Source organism: Protopterus annectens, chromosome 9.part0, assembly GCF_019279795.1.
Source record: "Protopterus annectens isolate FY-2018-M chromosome 9.part0, PAN1.0, whole genome shotgun sequence".
NCBI classification, from domain to species: Eukaryota; Metazoa; Chordata; order Ceratodontiformes; family Protopteridae; genus Protopterus; species Protopterus annectens.
The window spans coordinates 1,904,453,440-1,904,471,549 of NC_056743.1; the positions used below are offsets into that span (position 1 = coordinate 1,904,453,440).

General features: G+C 41.2%; 1 protein-coding gene across 3 annotated transcripts in view; it reads right to left on the reverse strand.

The window, feature by feature from the left end:
- Nucleotides 1-18,110, reverse strand: part of LOC122812312 (E3 ubiquitin-protein ligase Rnf220-like) — a 673,416-nt gene that overhangs the window by 102,346 nt on the left and 552,960 nt on the right. For 2 of the 3 annotated variants that reach the window (XM_044084714.1, XM_044084713.1), the window contains exon 11: nucleotides 16,352-16,472. The exons of the other annotated variant lie outside the window; for it this stretch is intronic. In XM_044084714.1, the coding sequence (XP_043940649.1) occupies nucleotides 16,352-16,472 (121 nt within the window). The remainder of the gene's footprint in view (nucleotides 1-16,351; nucleotides 16,473-18,110) is intronic. 3 annotated transcript variants of the gene reach the window in all.

Genomic DNA, 18,110 nt, shown 5'->3' on the forward strand with positions numbered 1-18,110 from the left:
GATTTCGTGTTTGACAGTAATGTTGCTGAGAACTGGCGAGTGCTTGAGCAAGAGTACAACATTTTCATACAGGTTGCATTTCCTGAAAAAGATGACCGTATAAAGACATTTATGCTACTTAATTTAGCTGTCTCAAAAGCCAAAGAAAGGGAGCATTCATATGTGTATGCACCTGCTATCTATACCGGAAAAAGGGGAAAACCATCATATTGTTGTGCAGGCTGAGTCAAGGGAGGTCCCTGAGTGCTTAAAATGTAAATTTAGAGAAATGTATAACCCCAGAGAAATGTTATAATGGAAAGGCACTTATTTTACACAAGAGATCAAAGGCCAGGTGAAATTTTTGCAGCATATATCACTGATCTGAGAAATAAGGCTACAACATGCAGATTTGGTGATTTAAGGAATGAGTTGATAAAAAACAGATTTATGCATGGTATTAAAGATGATGCTGTGAGAAAGATTTTGCTTTGTGACAGTGACAACTTTGAATGAGGTCATTGAGATTTGTCAGACATACGAGCTCACAGAAAAGCACACAAATATACTTACAAATGAAAGCAGCTCTAGAAGGCACCGTGATAAAGCTCACGTTGATAGTATGTAGCACATGGTTAAAAGAAACAGGCCCAAGCACATGATAGCAACTGTAGCCCCTCCAGCACTCACTGGTAAACCCCAGAGCTTTCTAGCAAATTCCAGAATTCGTACAGTCTCAGTGAAACATAAGAGTGAGTCAGTAAACTTAAAGCATGGGCCCCAACCTAGTTGTGGAAGTCATGAATCTAAACTGGAAAAGTGTTTAGCTTTTAGTCGGCAATGCCACAAATGCAATAAATGAAATAATTTCCAAAGGTTTGGTAAATCAAAAGGCCCACATTTTTTTTTATTAAAAGGGAACATTTTAAGAAACTAGATGATCAGAGAGTTGCAACCCTACTCTTTGTGTAGCTGGTGTGTCAGTGCTTCATGAAACAATCAATGCAGAAGATTTAAGGACAAAGAATGAAGTATTTTGTACTGTTCGGATAAATGGCAAACCCATAGAGCTCAAAGTTGACACAGGTTCCAAGTGCAATGTTATGTCAGCAGAAACATTTGCAAGAGTGTGTCATTGTGAAAGGCTTGATTTGGCAAGGTATGCAAATCGTGTTTCTGATGGAGGGGAAGAAATTCATACCAAAGGCTCAGTAGTGCTTTCATGTTATTCTGCTGGAAGAAGCTATGACTTGTTAGTCTGGGTGGCCTAATGGTTAAGGTGTTTTCCTTACAAACACAAGGTGCATGGTTTGAGTCTCCCAAGGGATAATTGGCTAGACTTAAAATGGCTCGCAAGGGCAGTTAGTTTAGTATGAACCTATTGGTAAGAATATTGGTATTGGTCAACAGGCATGTCCAGTCATTATTAGGGCTCAGAAACCTTTTGAAAATGGGACTGCTTTCATTTAATAAGGAAGTTCATCATGTTAGCTTAAAAGACCACCACTCTAATTTTGCCCAGTAAATTTTTTTCACCTATGCTGATCTTTTCGAAGACAAACTAGGCAAGCTTCCAGTTGTGTACTCCGTGAAGTTAGACCCAAAAGTCAGTTCGGTTATCAGGCCAACATGTAAAGTTGCAGTAGCCATGCAGGACAGAATCAAAGTTGAGTTAGACAAAATGGTGTGACAAGGTGTGATTTGTCCAGTTGAAACTCCAACTGAATGGATATCTTCCATGGTGGTAGCTTATAAGAAAAGCTTAGATGACATCACAAGATTTGAAAAAAGTGCTAAAAAGACCTCATCATCCAATGTGCACAGTCGAAGAAGTTGCAGCCTTGATACCAAATGCCACTATTTTTTTCTGTCTTAGATGCAAAAGACTTCATTTTGGCAAATTCAGCTTGACATAAAATCCTCATTGCTCACTACTTTCAGTACTCCATTTGGCAGGTACAAATTTTTGAGAATTCCATTTGGGATAAATTCTGCAAGTGAAGTCTTTCAATGTGCAATGGAGCAATTTTTTTCTGGGTATCCTTGTGCTATTACAGTCGATGACAGACTAATAGGAGGTCGTGGTGAAGCTGAACATGACAGAAACCTCAGAAAAGTATTAGAAAGGGCATGTCAAGTGAATCTTAAGCTCAATCCACACAAATGCAAATTCAGACTACAAGAAGCTACTTATGTTGGTCATTTATTTACCAGTTCAGGGCTACGACCAGAGCCTACTAAGCAAACAGCCATTCTCGAGATGCCAGCTCCAGACAATGTTCAAGCCTTGCAATGTTTCTTTGCATGGTCAACTACCTAGGCAAGTTCATTCCAGACTTGAGCCAACTATCAGCACTGCTTAGAGAGCGGACAACAAAGATGCATCCTGGTCTTGGTTAGAGCAACACTAGAGATCATTTTATGTCCTGAAACAGAGAATTGCTAGTCCACCAACTCTTAGCTATTATGATGTTCACAAGCCAGTTACACTTTCCTGTGATGCTTCAAAATTTGGTCTTGGTGCAGTCATTCTACAAGAGGATCGACCTGTTGCCTCTGCATCGAGAACTCTTACACAGACTGAACAGCAGGACACCCAGGTTGAGAAAGAGCTTTTAGAAATTGTGTTTGCTTGTTTGCAGTTCCATAATTATGTTTATGGCAGAACTTTCCAGATGGAAACAGACCACTGACTTTTAGTCACTATCTCGAGAAAGCCTATGCATTCCACTCCAGCCTGATTGCAGAAGCAGAATTTCAATCTTGTCCACAAGAAAGGTAAACTTATTCATATTGCTGATATATTATCCAGATCATCCAGAAACACCACAGAACAGCATGAGAATGAGAACTTTGATTTTGAAGTCATGGAAGTGAAACATTTTTCTTCCATGCTTCTTGATAAGTTGAGATATCACACAGCTACAGATGTAGTTTTACAAAAGACCAACCACTTTTTTAATCAAAGCAAACTAGTTTTCCTCAAGAAGTGCAACCTTATTTTCCATACAGAGATGAGATTTTTGTTTGACAAAGGTATCGTTATGAAAGGTCTTAAAGTGATTGTTCCCAAGTCCCTGCAACCTGAGTACATTACTACCTTGCATCATGGTCACTCAGGTACCGACTCTACCAAAAGAAGGGTGAGAGGATTAGTATTTTGACCTTCTATGTCACAAGACATTCAGAAAGCACTTTCATCTTGTTCCATGTATAATAGTACAAAGCCACATCAAAAGAAGGAACCACTTCAGCTAAACCAGATTCCTGAACTAGGTTGGTCATCAGTGGCTGCAGAGATTTTCAAGTGGAATGGTCAGCATTATTTGGTGTTAGTAGACTCTTATTCTAATTGGTTTGAGATTGACCTACTTCCTAACCTAGCATCAAGTACTGTCATTACTAAGATGAAGCGTCATTTTGCTGTACATGGTAGCCCACACAAAGTTATTTATGAGAAAGGTACTCAGTTTACAAACCAACAGTTCAAAAGATTTGCCGGAGAGTGGGACTTTATTCATGTCACAAGTAGTCCAGAGTACCCACAGTCAAATGGTTTAGCAGAACGTGCAGTTCAAAGTGCAAAATAGTTGCTTGAGAAATCAAAACAAGATAATAGTGGTGTTTTCCTGAATTTCTTGAATGTCAGAAATGTTCCTCGTGATAAATGTCTTGGTTCATTTGCTCAGAGACTTCTGTCGAGACAAACCAGAGCCACATTACCAATCAGTAGTCAATTGTTGGTTCCATGCGTCAAGAACAACACATTAGTGAAAGCCAATCTTTTGAAGAAGCGCCTAACCCAGAAGTCCCACTACGATAAAACCAGCAAACCTTATGAGAAGGAGAAGTGTTAAAGATGCAAATGTCCAAAGATTATGATTGGATTGATGTTGTGAAGAATACTTGCCCAGAGCTGAGATCATACATTGTAGAATCACAAGGAGCAGTCTTTAGGCAGAATCAGAAGCATTTGAGACCAGTGTCCGAGCCTATACCACAGCACATAGCCTGTGAGAAAGACTCTTTATCTCAGAGTGAGTTGTCCAGTGGTCCAGTTCCAGAGGAAGTTCCAGAGGACATTCCTTTTCTTGTGATGAATCCAGAAGTTCCTGATATGAGATGTGCACCGCAGACTGTCCCTGTTGTTAAGTTTGGTCCAGACTGTTATATTACGAGATATGGTCAAATCTCTAAACCCTGTAGCAGATATGAAGCAACTTGGGCGTGAACATTGTGTTTTGTTTCTAATGTCTATAGTAATGCATGTCTAACTCTTACTGTTGTTTTTATAAAGGGCAATCTTTTTAAGAGGGATAATTTAGATCAATATGTGTGTATATACCTTTAAGAAGCTATTCAAGGGCTTGCACAAGTGTATAAATACTGAGCACATTCGAGCCTGACTGCCATTTTGTACTAAGTTGTTGAGATGTAAGCATGTATGTATGTAAGGTCTGTCTGTTAGCTAGTTCGTTTGTAATTTACAATGCTGCTATCCATCCTGATGTGTTTTTATGTATTAAAGCATCTAAACAAAATACCCCGCCTGCTTGTCATTTATGTGAGAGAGAGAGAGAGAGTGAGAGAGAGAGAGAGAGAGAGAGACAGAGAGAGAGAGAGAGAGAGAGAGAGAGCGACAAATAATATGTCAGTATTTCTGTAAATCTCTGGATTGTACCTGAGAGACCCATACATTTCTTATGTCCTTATGTGACTGAAGAGAAGCTTAATGCTCTGTTTAGTAATGTTGTCATTTGTTGGCTAGGTAGTCCTGTGGACACACACAACATGCATCCCCAATCTTTGGGAAAGTTCTTGGATCACAGTATCTATAGCATAGTGGTAAAAGATATACAATATACAGTACACAGACCAGTCAGTATATGATCACATTGACACTATAACATAGTCATAAAAGATGTATAATATACATTACACAGACCAGTCAGTAATAAACAGTGCATAAACCAGTCATATATGATCACAGTGACTATAGCAAAGTGGTAAAATATATGCAATATTCAATATACAGACCAGTCAGTATACAGCCATAGTGACTATAATATAACAATAAAAGATATGTAATATACACTGCACAGACCAGTGAGTAATATACAGTACACAGACCAATCAGTATATGATCACAGTGACACTATAACATAGTCATAAAAGATGTATAATATACACTTGCACAGACCAGTGAGTAATATAGAGTACACAGACCAGTCAGTATATGATCACAGTGACTACAGCATAGTGGTAAAAGATATACAATTATTCAGTGAACAGACAAGTTAGTATATGATCACAGAGACAATAATATAGTAGTAAAAGATATACAATATACACTACACAGACCATTAAGTTACATACAGTACACAGAGCAGTCAGCATATGGTCACAGTCTGGCACTCTCATGGCTTCTGGCTGCCCTGCAGCTCCCAAACCTCTGGCTTAATGCAACTGTTTCCTCAACACTTATCAGAATACTGCCTTGCCTAGTTAGGATGTGCTGAATGAATGAAATGCAGCTTAATTGCAGTACATGACCAACAGCACTGGACGCTGTCCGTAGTGAAGTTACAGATGTGGTTTGGAACTTCCACTGCCCACTGGTGGCAAGTACATATATTATTTCTGATTACTGTAGAATCCAGTCTGTAAATATCACAATCACATTTTCAGACATGATCTGAGAGAACAAGTGACTCGCAGGTGAATGAAAACACAATAAAGAGAGTAATTACGTAAGTTGCATCAGCAAAAATCCATACAGGAAGAAACAACACAGCTCAAAAGAAAAGACGTGACTGTAAAGAATAATGATGTCACAGAAAGACGTGACTGTAAAGAATAATGATGTCACAGAAAGACGTGACTGTAAAGAATAATGATGTCACAGAAAGACGTGACTGCAAAGAATAATGATGTCACAGAAAAACGTGACTGTAAAGAATAATGATGTCACAGAAAGACGTGAATGTAAAGAATAATGATGTCACAGACGGAGCAAGGTAAACACATGGGTGCACGGCTGGCCCTCGGTGAACTAGTGCCAAAGGTGAGGGGCTTATTTGTGCCACCTCTGCTGCCCAGTGGCCCCTTCAGAACCTGGCGGTCCACAGGTCCCCCCCTCATCCTGAGCAGTCCACGTCAGTTTGTTACTCCAGATTTTTCCTGCATTTCATTCATTCAGCACATCCTAACTAGGCAAGGCAGTATTCTGATAAGTGTTGAGGAAAACAGCTGCATTAAGCCAGAGGTTTTAAGAAATAACGTCATCATTCCCAATCTACACACGCTAGTGACTTTGTGTGCAAACCTCTGAGCAGGGCCAGTTACAGACTAAGTGGGGTTCACGGCAGAGGCCACAGCCTGGGGTGTGTGTGGGGGTCTAGATATTCTGTGATGCAGTTTGTGCCTTAGTTTTTAAAAGTTGACTTCTTAACTGTTTTTAAAGCTACCCAAAAGAGTCACATTAGTAATGTATACCACAATAAGGTTTCATAAGTTATGTATGTCTCTGGCATATGTTATGTCTGCAGATAAAAATCAGTAGTATAATTTTAACACAAACACACACACACACACACACACACACACACACACATACACACACACACACACACACACACACACACACACACACACACACACACACACACACTATGCATCTGTCTTGTCAGTGACGGTTGTTTTTCACCACACATACTGACACCATCCTTAACAAGCCAGGAATATCACAAGATGCCCAAACGTAGGCACACAAACGTCACTTTTACATGAAAATTGGAGGAATGCCAATTCACTTACAGCACGACTTTAGGGTGGTAGAAGAAACCAGAGCACATAGATAAATCCATGCAAAGACAAACATGGTATGCAGATTCCACAAAGAAGAAGTTACAGCTAAGATCTCGACCAGAGAGTACCGGTGTGGAAAAGCAACTCTATCGCCTGCATCAGTATGCTAATGAGCAGTTGGTGTTTCACACATATTCTGATCCTACAAGACAGCCAAAGATAGACACTGACTTACCATGTGCAGTTGCTGATGTTTGTGACAAAACGTGGAAGAAATTATGGCCACCTCCTTAATTTTAAGTGCATTGCACCCCCCCCCCCACACACACACACACAAGCATAAGCCATAGCAATAGTGTTTTTTAGCAAATACAGTACATCGCATGACATTTCTTCTCCAAATCCAGGTCAGTGGGCATTTAACAGTGATCAAACAACAGAAGTAAATCACTTTTATACACAGATGGCCTGTGTGCCCATTAATAACAGACAGTGTATTTATACAGCCAATCTAACACCAAATGAGATAGGTTAATTCAAGCAGCAAAAGATAAACAGGCAAGGCTTAAAACGTCCCACCATTGCATTATCCAAGTACTTACCTATGAACCTATAACGGTGTACACTCTAGATCTCAGAATGCGGTAAGAATAAATACATAATAAAATAATAATGACGTTATTGTTATTATTATTATATTGTCTTCAACAACAACAACAGTCACACTATTAAACAGGTATTAAAATCACACTGGAGTTTTTTTCTGTTGCTGGGGAATTTGGCCCAGACCCATGTAGGAGTAAAATTAATCACAGTAAATTAATCCATCTTAATTGACAGAAATGTAAAACCAGATATGTGACTCTTTAAACTGAGCAAAGTACAAGAAGACCAGTTAGTTTCATTTACCACAGACAGTTCCTAACCCACCCCTTCAGCAGTTACGGACACTTTTGTGTACACTTCATATTTCTGACTGTCATAAAAATATGACGGCAATGTAATGCATTTCATCCATGAGCCACACAAATTATAGCCATGTAAAATATTTCAAGTTGCTTCACACAAATCACATATTAGTTCTACAAAGTTGCAGTAATGAACAAACAGCTGAGAGTCATTCTCCTCCACAGAAAGCACCAGCAATTATAGTTACTAGTAAATAAATTAGGGCCCACTAAGTAATTCATTCAATGACTACACCCCTCTACCCAAGAACCATGCTTAGAAAGTTGCTGGAATAACAGGTTTTGCATTAGCACACATTTTCTGAAACACATAATGTCTGAAACTCAAATAGTGATCATTATTTACTGACAACAGCACTCTATACCAGACAAACACATATTTTACAAAGTATAGGGGTAAAAATCAGGGACAGTAGAGGGCATAGCTCTAACTTCCTTGTTAAAGAAGCACAAACAAGGGCCCAAAATAAGGGACATTTTTTTCTTTGAACATTATCCTGTTATTTTAAGGGTTTGCACTAACGTGTACTTCTTGACAAATAACTATGAAACTGAATATCTGCCATTGTTGGCTGACTTAATACTCAGTGAGTTACTAGAAAACTAAAAAAGTTAAAAGTTTGCAATGGACAGCAACAGTATGAAGCAAAACCAGGAATGTTTGAGATGTATGAATACATCAGGAAAACAAAAGGTGTATATATAAATTAAAAAAAATAAAAGCAACCTTGTTGCACAGAATTCATTTTCAGACTCTCTGTGCCATAGACCCTCACTGTACTGCCATAACTGTTATAGCCATTGCCCCCCATGATTTCAAACTTTACAGCATTTCTTAATCTCACACCGGAGGGCTAGACAGTGAATACCAGAACCTCAAAGGGTTTTCAGGCCTTGTAGTTTATTGCATAGATCATCATAGGATCATAGGAGGTTAGCAGGGAAATGGCCCTCGGGCCCTTACAAGCCTAGTCAAGAATTTATCCCCAAAAAGAAACCTCAGTCAGCAACTGTCACCCCTGTCAAGGATGAATACAGATGTGGCATAATCAACAGGATTATACCACACCTGTGTTCCTCATCAGAGGGCTAGACAGTGAATACCAGAACCTCACAGGGCTTTGAGGCTCTGTAGTTTATTGCATAGACCATCGGAGGGCTAGACAGTGAATAACAGACCCTCACAAGCTTTGAGGCTCTGTAGTTCATTGCATAGAACATCAGAGGTCTAGACAGTGAATAATAGACCCTCACTCGGCTTTTAGATTCTGTACTTCATTGCATAGATCATCATAGGATCATAGGAGGTCACTAGGCTAATGGCCATGGGGCCCTTACAAGCCTAGCCAAGAGTTTATCCCCAAAAATAAATCTCAGTCAGCACCTGTCACCCCTGTCAATGAGGGACACAGGTGTGACATAACCAACAGGATTACGCCACACCTGTGTTCCTCATCAGAGGGCTAGACAGCGAATAACAGAACCTCACAGGGCTTTGAGGCTCTGTAGTGCATTGCATAAACCATTGGAGGGCTAGACAGTGAATAACAGACCCTCACAAGCTTTGAGGCTCTGTAGTTCAGGGTCTATACACACTGAGCAGAGTGGATGAGAGGTGTGGACTCCAACTCTTAGCTGAGATATATAAGTATCCTGTTTTTTTTCGATTATTTATACAGTTTATTGTTTCTAGCAATGTATATATAGCACTTTTATTGTAATCTGCATGGGTAACTGATTTGTTTGCAGTTAAAGCATTCTGTATCTTTACAAATCTTTATCTGTTTAAAAACTTTCATTTTGTGGCTTTCTCTAGTGCTTTGTAGGCTAATAGCTGCACACTAGTAGTGGCTGGTTCTTTTGTGTTTTTGTAAAAAAAAAGTTGTTCTTCTGGTATTTAAGCCCTAATTTTGAGAGCATTTCTGTCTATACACACTGAGCAGAGTGGATGAGAGGTGTGGACTCCAACTCTTAGCTGAGATATATAAGTATCCTGTTTTGTTTCGATTATTTATACAGTTTATTGTTTCTAGCAATTTATATATAGCACTTTTATTGTAATCTGCACGGGTAACTGATTTGTTTGCAGTTAAAGCATTCTGTATCTTTACAAATCTTTATCTGTTTAAAAACTTTCATTTTGTGGCTTTCTCTAGTGCTTTATCCCCATCCACCCTCCCTGTTGGTGTCTTGTGTTATACTTGGTGGTTTGCAGTTGCCCACCCCTACTGTAAATCTGATCTGTGACACTCCTCCCAGTCTAGTGTCATTAGCTCGTTCTACCTAATACAGAGAGAACATTGGATAAGGCCTTCTGTTTCTCTTTTTCCCTTTCAAAAAACATTTTTTTGCCTGAATTTCCTTATGTTCTGACTGTGCTTCTCAAACATTTTGAAATATAGAGTATATTTTAGAGCATTTATTATAAATGTAATCGCCTTAATATTGCTACAACTCAAGTGCTCTAGGTTGCACTGCATCTGAAGTGTTTGTGTGTTTTAGCTGCTTTTCTGTATATATAGACTTCTCTGTATATGTAGACTAGCTACTTATTCTACTGTATTACTGCCTCTTAAATCATTTTCCAGTTGTGCACTTGCCTTGCTTCATTTAAAAAGTTTTAAATTGCTAATTTTGTAGAGTTTTAATTGCATTTACTGTTTAGGGCTACACACTCAAGTGCATTAGCCCTTTCTGTGTTTATTTACTGTATTATTGCATTGTTTAGCCTGTTTTAACCAACAAAAAAATACTGTCTTGTTTGCTCGTTTGCCACCTTTCCTAGCCAGTCCATATCCCAGGCTTTGCTTGTCTCAGGACTTTATTTTCTGTGCTTAGATCTATCCAGACCTTGCTGTGGTAGAGGGAAGTCCTACTGCCTACCAGTGGGACTGGTGAGCATTGTACTGCCTATCTAACACTAGAGGAGTGGTTTCCAGCTCTGAAATTGTAATGTTATTAGCATTTGTGGGCTGATTTCTATCCCTTTCAACTTTCTGGCTTAAAAATGCGTGTGTTTGCACATTTTTCGCATTGCGCAGCACTACGAGGCTACAGTTAAACTATTCCAGGTGCCAGAAAATCTACTCTTCAAATTTTCCCTTAGAACTAGCTGGTTTCTCAGTAGTAGCACTAAAATCTGAACCCCTGTGACTAGCACTTGCTCTAGAACCTGCTGTAAAGCACTAGGAGGCCTGAACCTGATACAAGCACTCAGCTCTCCTTGTCAATAAGGAGAAATTAATAATAGGCACTAAACAGCCTACAATTGCAAAGTACCCTGCAAAGGTAAGGGAAAACAGCTCTTAAACCTTACAAAAAAGCACCTAAACAGGCATGTCCAAGGGTCAGATTCTGGTGGTTTCTCCTGTCCACCTGGTGAATCTGGGCATACTGGGGCAGTGCGGCAACTGCCTCATGTACACAGACAATCCTCTCCTCCTACCACCCAACACTACAACCTGCGAGAGATGCACTTACATAGCCAAATTGGAAGCAAAGCTCTCTCCGGTCAAGACTGTGCTAGACAGTCAAGAGGAGAAGGCTAACACCTGCATTACATCTCTAGCAACTCATAGCCCTTCAAAACCCACATCATCAACTCCCACACATAGCAACACTAAACCCACATATGCGGAGGCCCTTAACATTAACCTGCCCAAGCAACAAGGACCTCTGAAGCCGAAACGCAAACAAACACCAGTCACAACCAAAGTGTCACATAGCTTACAACACCAGTGTGCCACCCAACAACAGCCCCTAAGGCAAGACAATGTACCCAACACTTTAGTCATAGGTGACTCTATAGTCAGGTGCACTGATGTCCCACTCACCAGGCTGAACAAGGAGAAAATTACAGTCAGCTGCCTGTCGGGTGCCAGGATCCACCACATAACGCATGCACTCAAGTCACTCCACAACAAGTACAAATACGACTCTGTCATTGTCCATGCTGGAGTTAATGACTTGAGATGTACCTCCCTAGACTACACGAAAAGAGACATGGAAGAGCTCTTGGATCATGTAACCCAGGCAGGTATGACCCTAGCTCTGAGTAGCATCCTGCCTTCGCCCAGAATGATACCACAGTATAAGGACACAATGATTGACTTCAACAACTGGCTAAGCTTCTGGTGTCATTCAAAGGGGATTCAGTATTTGTCTGCCTGGGAAGACATGATCAACAAACCACAATGCTTTGCCAGAGATGGTCTGCACCTGTCACCCCTGGGAGTCAGGTTACTGGCTAAAGCTCTTGCCACCCCTGTAGTGCCTTTTTTAGGCAAGGTTCAAAGGACAAAACCACCACCGTAACAGATACAAGCATGCAAAATCTGAAGGTAATGCTACTCAATGCTAGAAGTCTAAACCTCAAAATGTACTCTCTCGAGGCACTCCTAAAAATGGAGAACATCGATATCTGTGCAGTGACTGAGACCTGGTTCAAGGCTCCAGAGAGCACCCCTGCAATACCAGGTTACAATTCTTACCACACTTTTCGGCCACAAAACCAAGACTGAAACACTAAAGGTGGAGGAGTGTCCATATTCACCAAGGATATTCACACCTCCAGGCTAGTTGCCCAACACAATGCATCTGAAATTCTCTAGGTGCAACTAACACTAGGTAAGCCTGCAATCCAAATTGTAGCTTGCTACAGATCCACCACCATACCCCAAGATTCTCACCACACCTTCCTAAACATACTGGAATATATTAAGATACAACCAAACACCCTAATACTAGGTGATTTCAACTACCCTGCCATTAATTGGGAAAACTACTCAGGTACCAACTCCTTTTCCCAACGGTTCTTGGAATTCATAAATTCCAACGCCCTGGATCAGCTAATCCATTGTCCCACCAGGGGCTCCAATATCCTAGACCTGGTCATTACCAACATGGGAGAAAGATGCTCCACACCAGTGGTCACCCCCTCATTGGTCAGGTCTGACCATAAGCAAATCACCCTTGACATCCACATCCCACCCCCACCCCCACCCCCCAGTAAGGAAACCTCCTTAAAAAACTTCTCCAAAGCCAACTTCATGCTACTGAAGTCAGAAGTGACAAACTTCACAACACCCACACAGACAGTGTCTGGAAGTCTGACTGCAGAATCCCACACTAAGGCACTGTACGAGCACATCCACTCATGCATGAATCGTGCCATCCCAAATAGAACCAAGATGCTCTTCTCCCAAAAAAGGAAGCCAATCTGGTGGTCCCCTGCTTTAAACAAACTATACAACAGAAGGAAGAAACTGTTGCAGAAAAGAGGAAAATTCCAGGATGCAAAAAAACTCCCTCACCAGCCTCAGTAAGAAGCTGAGATCCCTCATAAAATCCTCAAAAGCTAGTTACGAAAATAAAATTGCCAAAGATTTCAAAGACAACCACAAGGCATTCTATAGTTATGTCAAGAATCTAAATGGCAATGCTCAGATGTGCTCTGAACTACAACAGAATGGCATTAAATATACGGATCCCAAGGATATTGCCAATATCCTGGCAGATCGATTTAGTGCCAACTTCACTCCCCTCTCACCCCCTAAAGGGCCCATCTCAATACCAAAAGATTGCCAAATTCTGATAATCACAGCCACACAGGTAGAAACAGCACTCTCCAAAGCTGAGAATACAGCATCCATGGGACCAGATGACATCCCAGGCTGTGTACTACATGAACTACAAAATGAACTGGCACCCCACTTAAGTGTCATGTTTAATCATAGCCTCACCTCAGGCTTCGTGCCCACTGAGTGGCGCACAGCTACAGTTATCCTGCTCCACAAGGGAGGATCCACCTTGGATCCCGGGAACTACCATCTCATCAGTCTGACAAGCCTGATCTGCAAGGGCATGGAACGCATTACCACAGAACTTATAAACAAAGACATTGGCAACCTCCAGACACTGGACCCCACCCAGTTTGGGTTTGTGAAGGGCCGATCTTGTCTCCTGAATCTGATTGACTTCTTCGAATCGGTCTCCAGAGCTGTGGACGTGGGTAAGGAGGTCCACACAGCCTATCTGGACCTCGCCAAGGCCTTCAACACCATCCCCCACTCTGGAATCATAGATAAACTTACTAAGCTGGGCATAAATCCCTACGTCACTTGATGGGTTGCCAACTGGCTTACTGACAGAACCCAGACTGTAAAAGTAGCCGACTCCAAATCCAGCTCCAGACAAGTGACAAGTGGAGTACCTCAGGGTTCAGTCCTGGGACCACTCTTGTTTGGCATCTACTTCTCTGAAGTACAGGCCAACATTAATGGACTATGGCTAACAAAGTTTGCAGATGACTGCAAACTGGGAGCCATTATTGAATCCCCAAATGATGTGGATATTCTACAAAAGGGCCTTACAGAAACAGATGCCTGGTGCCAGAGCCATGGGCTCAAGCTTAATGCCAAGAAATGTATAGTCATCCCCTTTGGAAAAAAACATGTACCCATTAACTACCACATAGGTGGCAGGACACTAAACATTGAAAGTGTGATGAGAGACTTAGGGACACAAGTGGACAGTGGTCTCACTTTCGATAATCACATTGCCACAACAGTCAGGAAATCCTTCTATGTGGCACACCTCATCACTAAAGGCTTTTCATCCAGAAAAAAGGAGGTCATTTTCCAACTGTACTCATCCCTCATTAGACCCATTATAGAGTATAATGCCCCATTTGGTATGTTCCTCACAAGACATCTGCAACAGCTGGAAAAGCCACAGAAATACCTCACTAAAAGAATCACAGGCCTAAAGCAGATGCCATATGCTGACCATCTAAAAAAACTCCAGCTATACCCTGTGTCATATTGTCTACTCAGAGGCGATCTCTGCTTAACATACAAGGCCATGTCAAACCCTGAGCTGTTGGACATGCTCCACTTAAAGAAATCCCAATCCATCAGAGCCACACGCTCCAGGGATTTAAACCTTATCATCACAATGAACAAAACATGCTGGAGGGGTAGGTTCCTGACCCAGAGACTCCCCATACTCTGGAATAGACTGCCCATACATGTCAAGCAGAGCACCTCATTGGCCCTCTTCAAAAGGAACCTTGATGATTGGATGGAAGATAGGAAATTCTCTCCGGCGATCATGTCAGTCGCACTGCCAGATGGGCCCAGAGAAGTAAATATTGTGGGAAAAAATTTCCAGGGAATTGTTATGGCTAGGCTTGCATAGGCCTTAGGGCCGATAGCTTAGTACCAACCTATGAACCTATGAACCTATTGCATAGAACATCAGAGGTCTAGACAGTGAATAACAGAACCTCACAGGGCTTTCAGGCTCTGTAGTTCATTGCGTAGATCATCAGAGGTCTAGACAATGAATAACAGAACCTCACAGGGCGTTCAGGCTCTGTAGTTCATTGCATAGAACATCAGAGGTCTAGACAATGAATAACAGAACCTCACAGGGCGTTCAGGCTCTGTAGTTCATTGCATAGAACATCAGAGGTCTAGACAGTGAATAACAGAACCTCACAGGGCGTTCAGGCTCTGTAGTTCATTGCGTAGATCATCAGAGGTCTAGACAATGAATAACAGAACCTCACAGGGCGTTCAGGCTCTGTAGTTCATTGCATAGAACATCAGAGGTCTAGACAATGAATAACAGAACCTCACAGGGCGTTCAGGCTCTGTAGTTCATTGCATAGAACATCAGAGGTCTAGACAATGAATGACAGAACCTCACAGGGCTTTCAGGCTCTGTAGTTCATTGCGTAGATCATCACAGGATTATAGGATCATAGGAAGGTACTAGGCTAATGGCCCTGGGGCCATTACAAGCCTAGCCAAGAGTTTATCTCCCAAAAAAAACCCCTCAATCAGCACCTGTCACCCCTGTCGATGAGGGGCACAAGTGTGGCATAATTGACAGGATTACGCCACACCTGTGTTCCTCATCAGAGGGCTAGACAGTGAATAACAGAACCTTACAGGGCTTTGAGGCTCTGTAGTTCATTGCGTAGATCATCGGAGGGCTAGACAGTGAATAATAGGACCTCACAGGGCTTTGAGGCTCTGTAGTTCATTGCATAGATCATCAGTGGGACCAAGTAGGTATTGGAAATTAAGAAGACTGAAGAGCTTTGCTTGTAGGACTCTAAGGTGCAGCTGCTTGGAACAGCCACTTTCTTATCTTACAGAGAGAGAGAGAGAGAGTGAGAGCAGTCGGAACAGTGACCCTAGCTGAATGGTACCACAGACGGGCGTCTAGTTAGGCTATACCTAAGGCCAGCCATGACTGGATATACTTCCATAACTTGTGTAACAGAATGCACCTGAATAAATTCTATACACCTGAATAATTTCTGAACTCCCTTAGTTTATGTAACAGTGTGCAACTGAGTAGATCCAGAACTCCCTTAATTTATGTAACCAAATGCGTCTGAATAAATTATGAATTCCTTTAATTTATGTAACAGAATATGCCTGAATAAATCCTTATTTGAAAAAGCTTGTATTCAAATTTAGTTGCACCACACACAGAAATGTGAAAAAAGCTTTGCTTCATACATATTCATAAACTCTAAATTTGTCAGGCAGGGGCTTAAAGACTATTTTTATGTTACCACTCACAAGACAGACGTGACACTTGTATGCATCCCTGTGGCGCAGTCGCTGTGTGAGTTCCTCGATGCGAGCTCTCAGCCTTGCTAGTACTGCTGTGGCTTCATCTTCACTTCCTGTAGCTCTGTAACTGCTCAGAGAGGCAAAGCAAGTGGTTAGAGTGGGATGAGAAAAGAGAGGTGTATAACCAAATGAAAGGTGACCCAAATGCTAAATGCAAGTTTGTGGTTTTTCTGCAGACTACTCTTTCCCCACTTTTATGCAGACCTCCTTGTAAAGTAGCACGTTAAAAAAAATGAAAATTATTTCTCAGCAAATCACACAAAAAAAACACAGATTTTATTGTTTGAGTTGAAACATGTTTTCATTTTCTGGTCTGTCATTATTTTCCCATCATTCCTCATTTTGAACACACTTGAGCAGTTTAAAGAGGTCAGACAATAAAGATTCATGAGATTTCTTTAATAATAGGATGCTGCAATGGAGTATTGTTTTCCCATGCCTTGTTCTAGGCCCAGTTAACAAGCGAAGTTGTTTGTAGTGTCAGCCCCTAAAACGTCATGAAAACAGAGGGGTCTGCCAGCTCATGGAAAGAGAGGAATAAGCCAAGCCATGGAAAAACTGGAGCATGCCAGGCCATGGAAACAGAGAGCTATGTCAGACTGTAGAATCAGTGGAGTATGCCAGGCCACAGAAACAGAGGGGTATGTCAGACTGTAGAATCAGTGGAGTATGCCAGGCCATGGAAACAGAGGGGTATGTCAGACTGTAGAATCAGTGGAGTATGCCAGGCCACGGAAACAGAGGGGTATGTCAGACTGTAGAATCAGTGGAGTATGCCAGACCACGGAAACAGAGGGGTATGTCAGACTGTAGAATCAGTGGAGTATGCCAGGCCACGGAAACAGAGGGGTATGTCAGACTGTAGAATCAGTGGAGTATGCCAGGCCATGGAAACAGAGGATTACATCAGGCCACGGAAACACAGCATACCTCTCCACCTCTAAGCACAAGAAATCCAGACAAAGCCAAAAATAATGGGGGGAAAAGTCTAAAAATAGGAAGACATTTTAGATATTGTTGTTATAAACTTAGAAAGTTGCTAGAATAACGATTTTGTGTTACCTTGCATTGCCTGAAGGCCATGATAATGGAAAGTCACATGACGGTCATTATTTAGGGAATTCAGTCCTCACTGATTTGTTCAATAAACAAACCTTTTATGAGGATTGGACCAAAAATATGAGGCAAAAATCTGGGCATTCTGGGAAAATCTGGAGAGTATAGAGGTATGGAACATGGGAGTATGCAAGGCCATGTTAAAAGAGGAGTATGCCAGGTTGATTTGGGATTCCTCTATGGGGGAACACTAAGCGACAAAGTAATACACCGGTACCTTAACAAGTGAAGATAACATCAACAGTAAATCAGTCTCCCTACTTATAACCTAAAGAACAGTTTTCCTATAAATAAAAATGTGCCTAACTGCTTAAGAACATAGTATCATAGTGAAATGTATGTTCACAAACTGCTGACAAGTGGCACTTGTTTCTTTGTTTATTTATTTATCTGCACTTCTCGAGATTTGTTTTATGAAGGAAATACATTGATTTACACAGAATCGATTTCAGGATATGCAGGTCTAAGCAGTAACATAATTACATTACATAGCTGTAGACACATAATGTGATGTAATACTCAATGTGTTTACCTGCATCATGGTGCAAAGTTAAAAATACCCTAACTGCAAACAAATGCGCCAGCACTG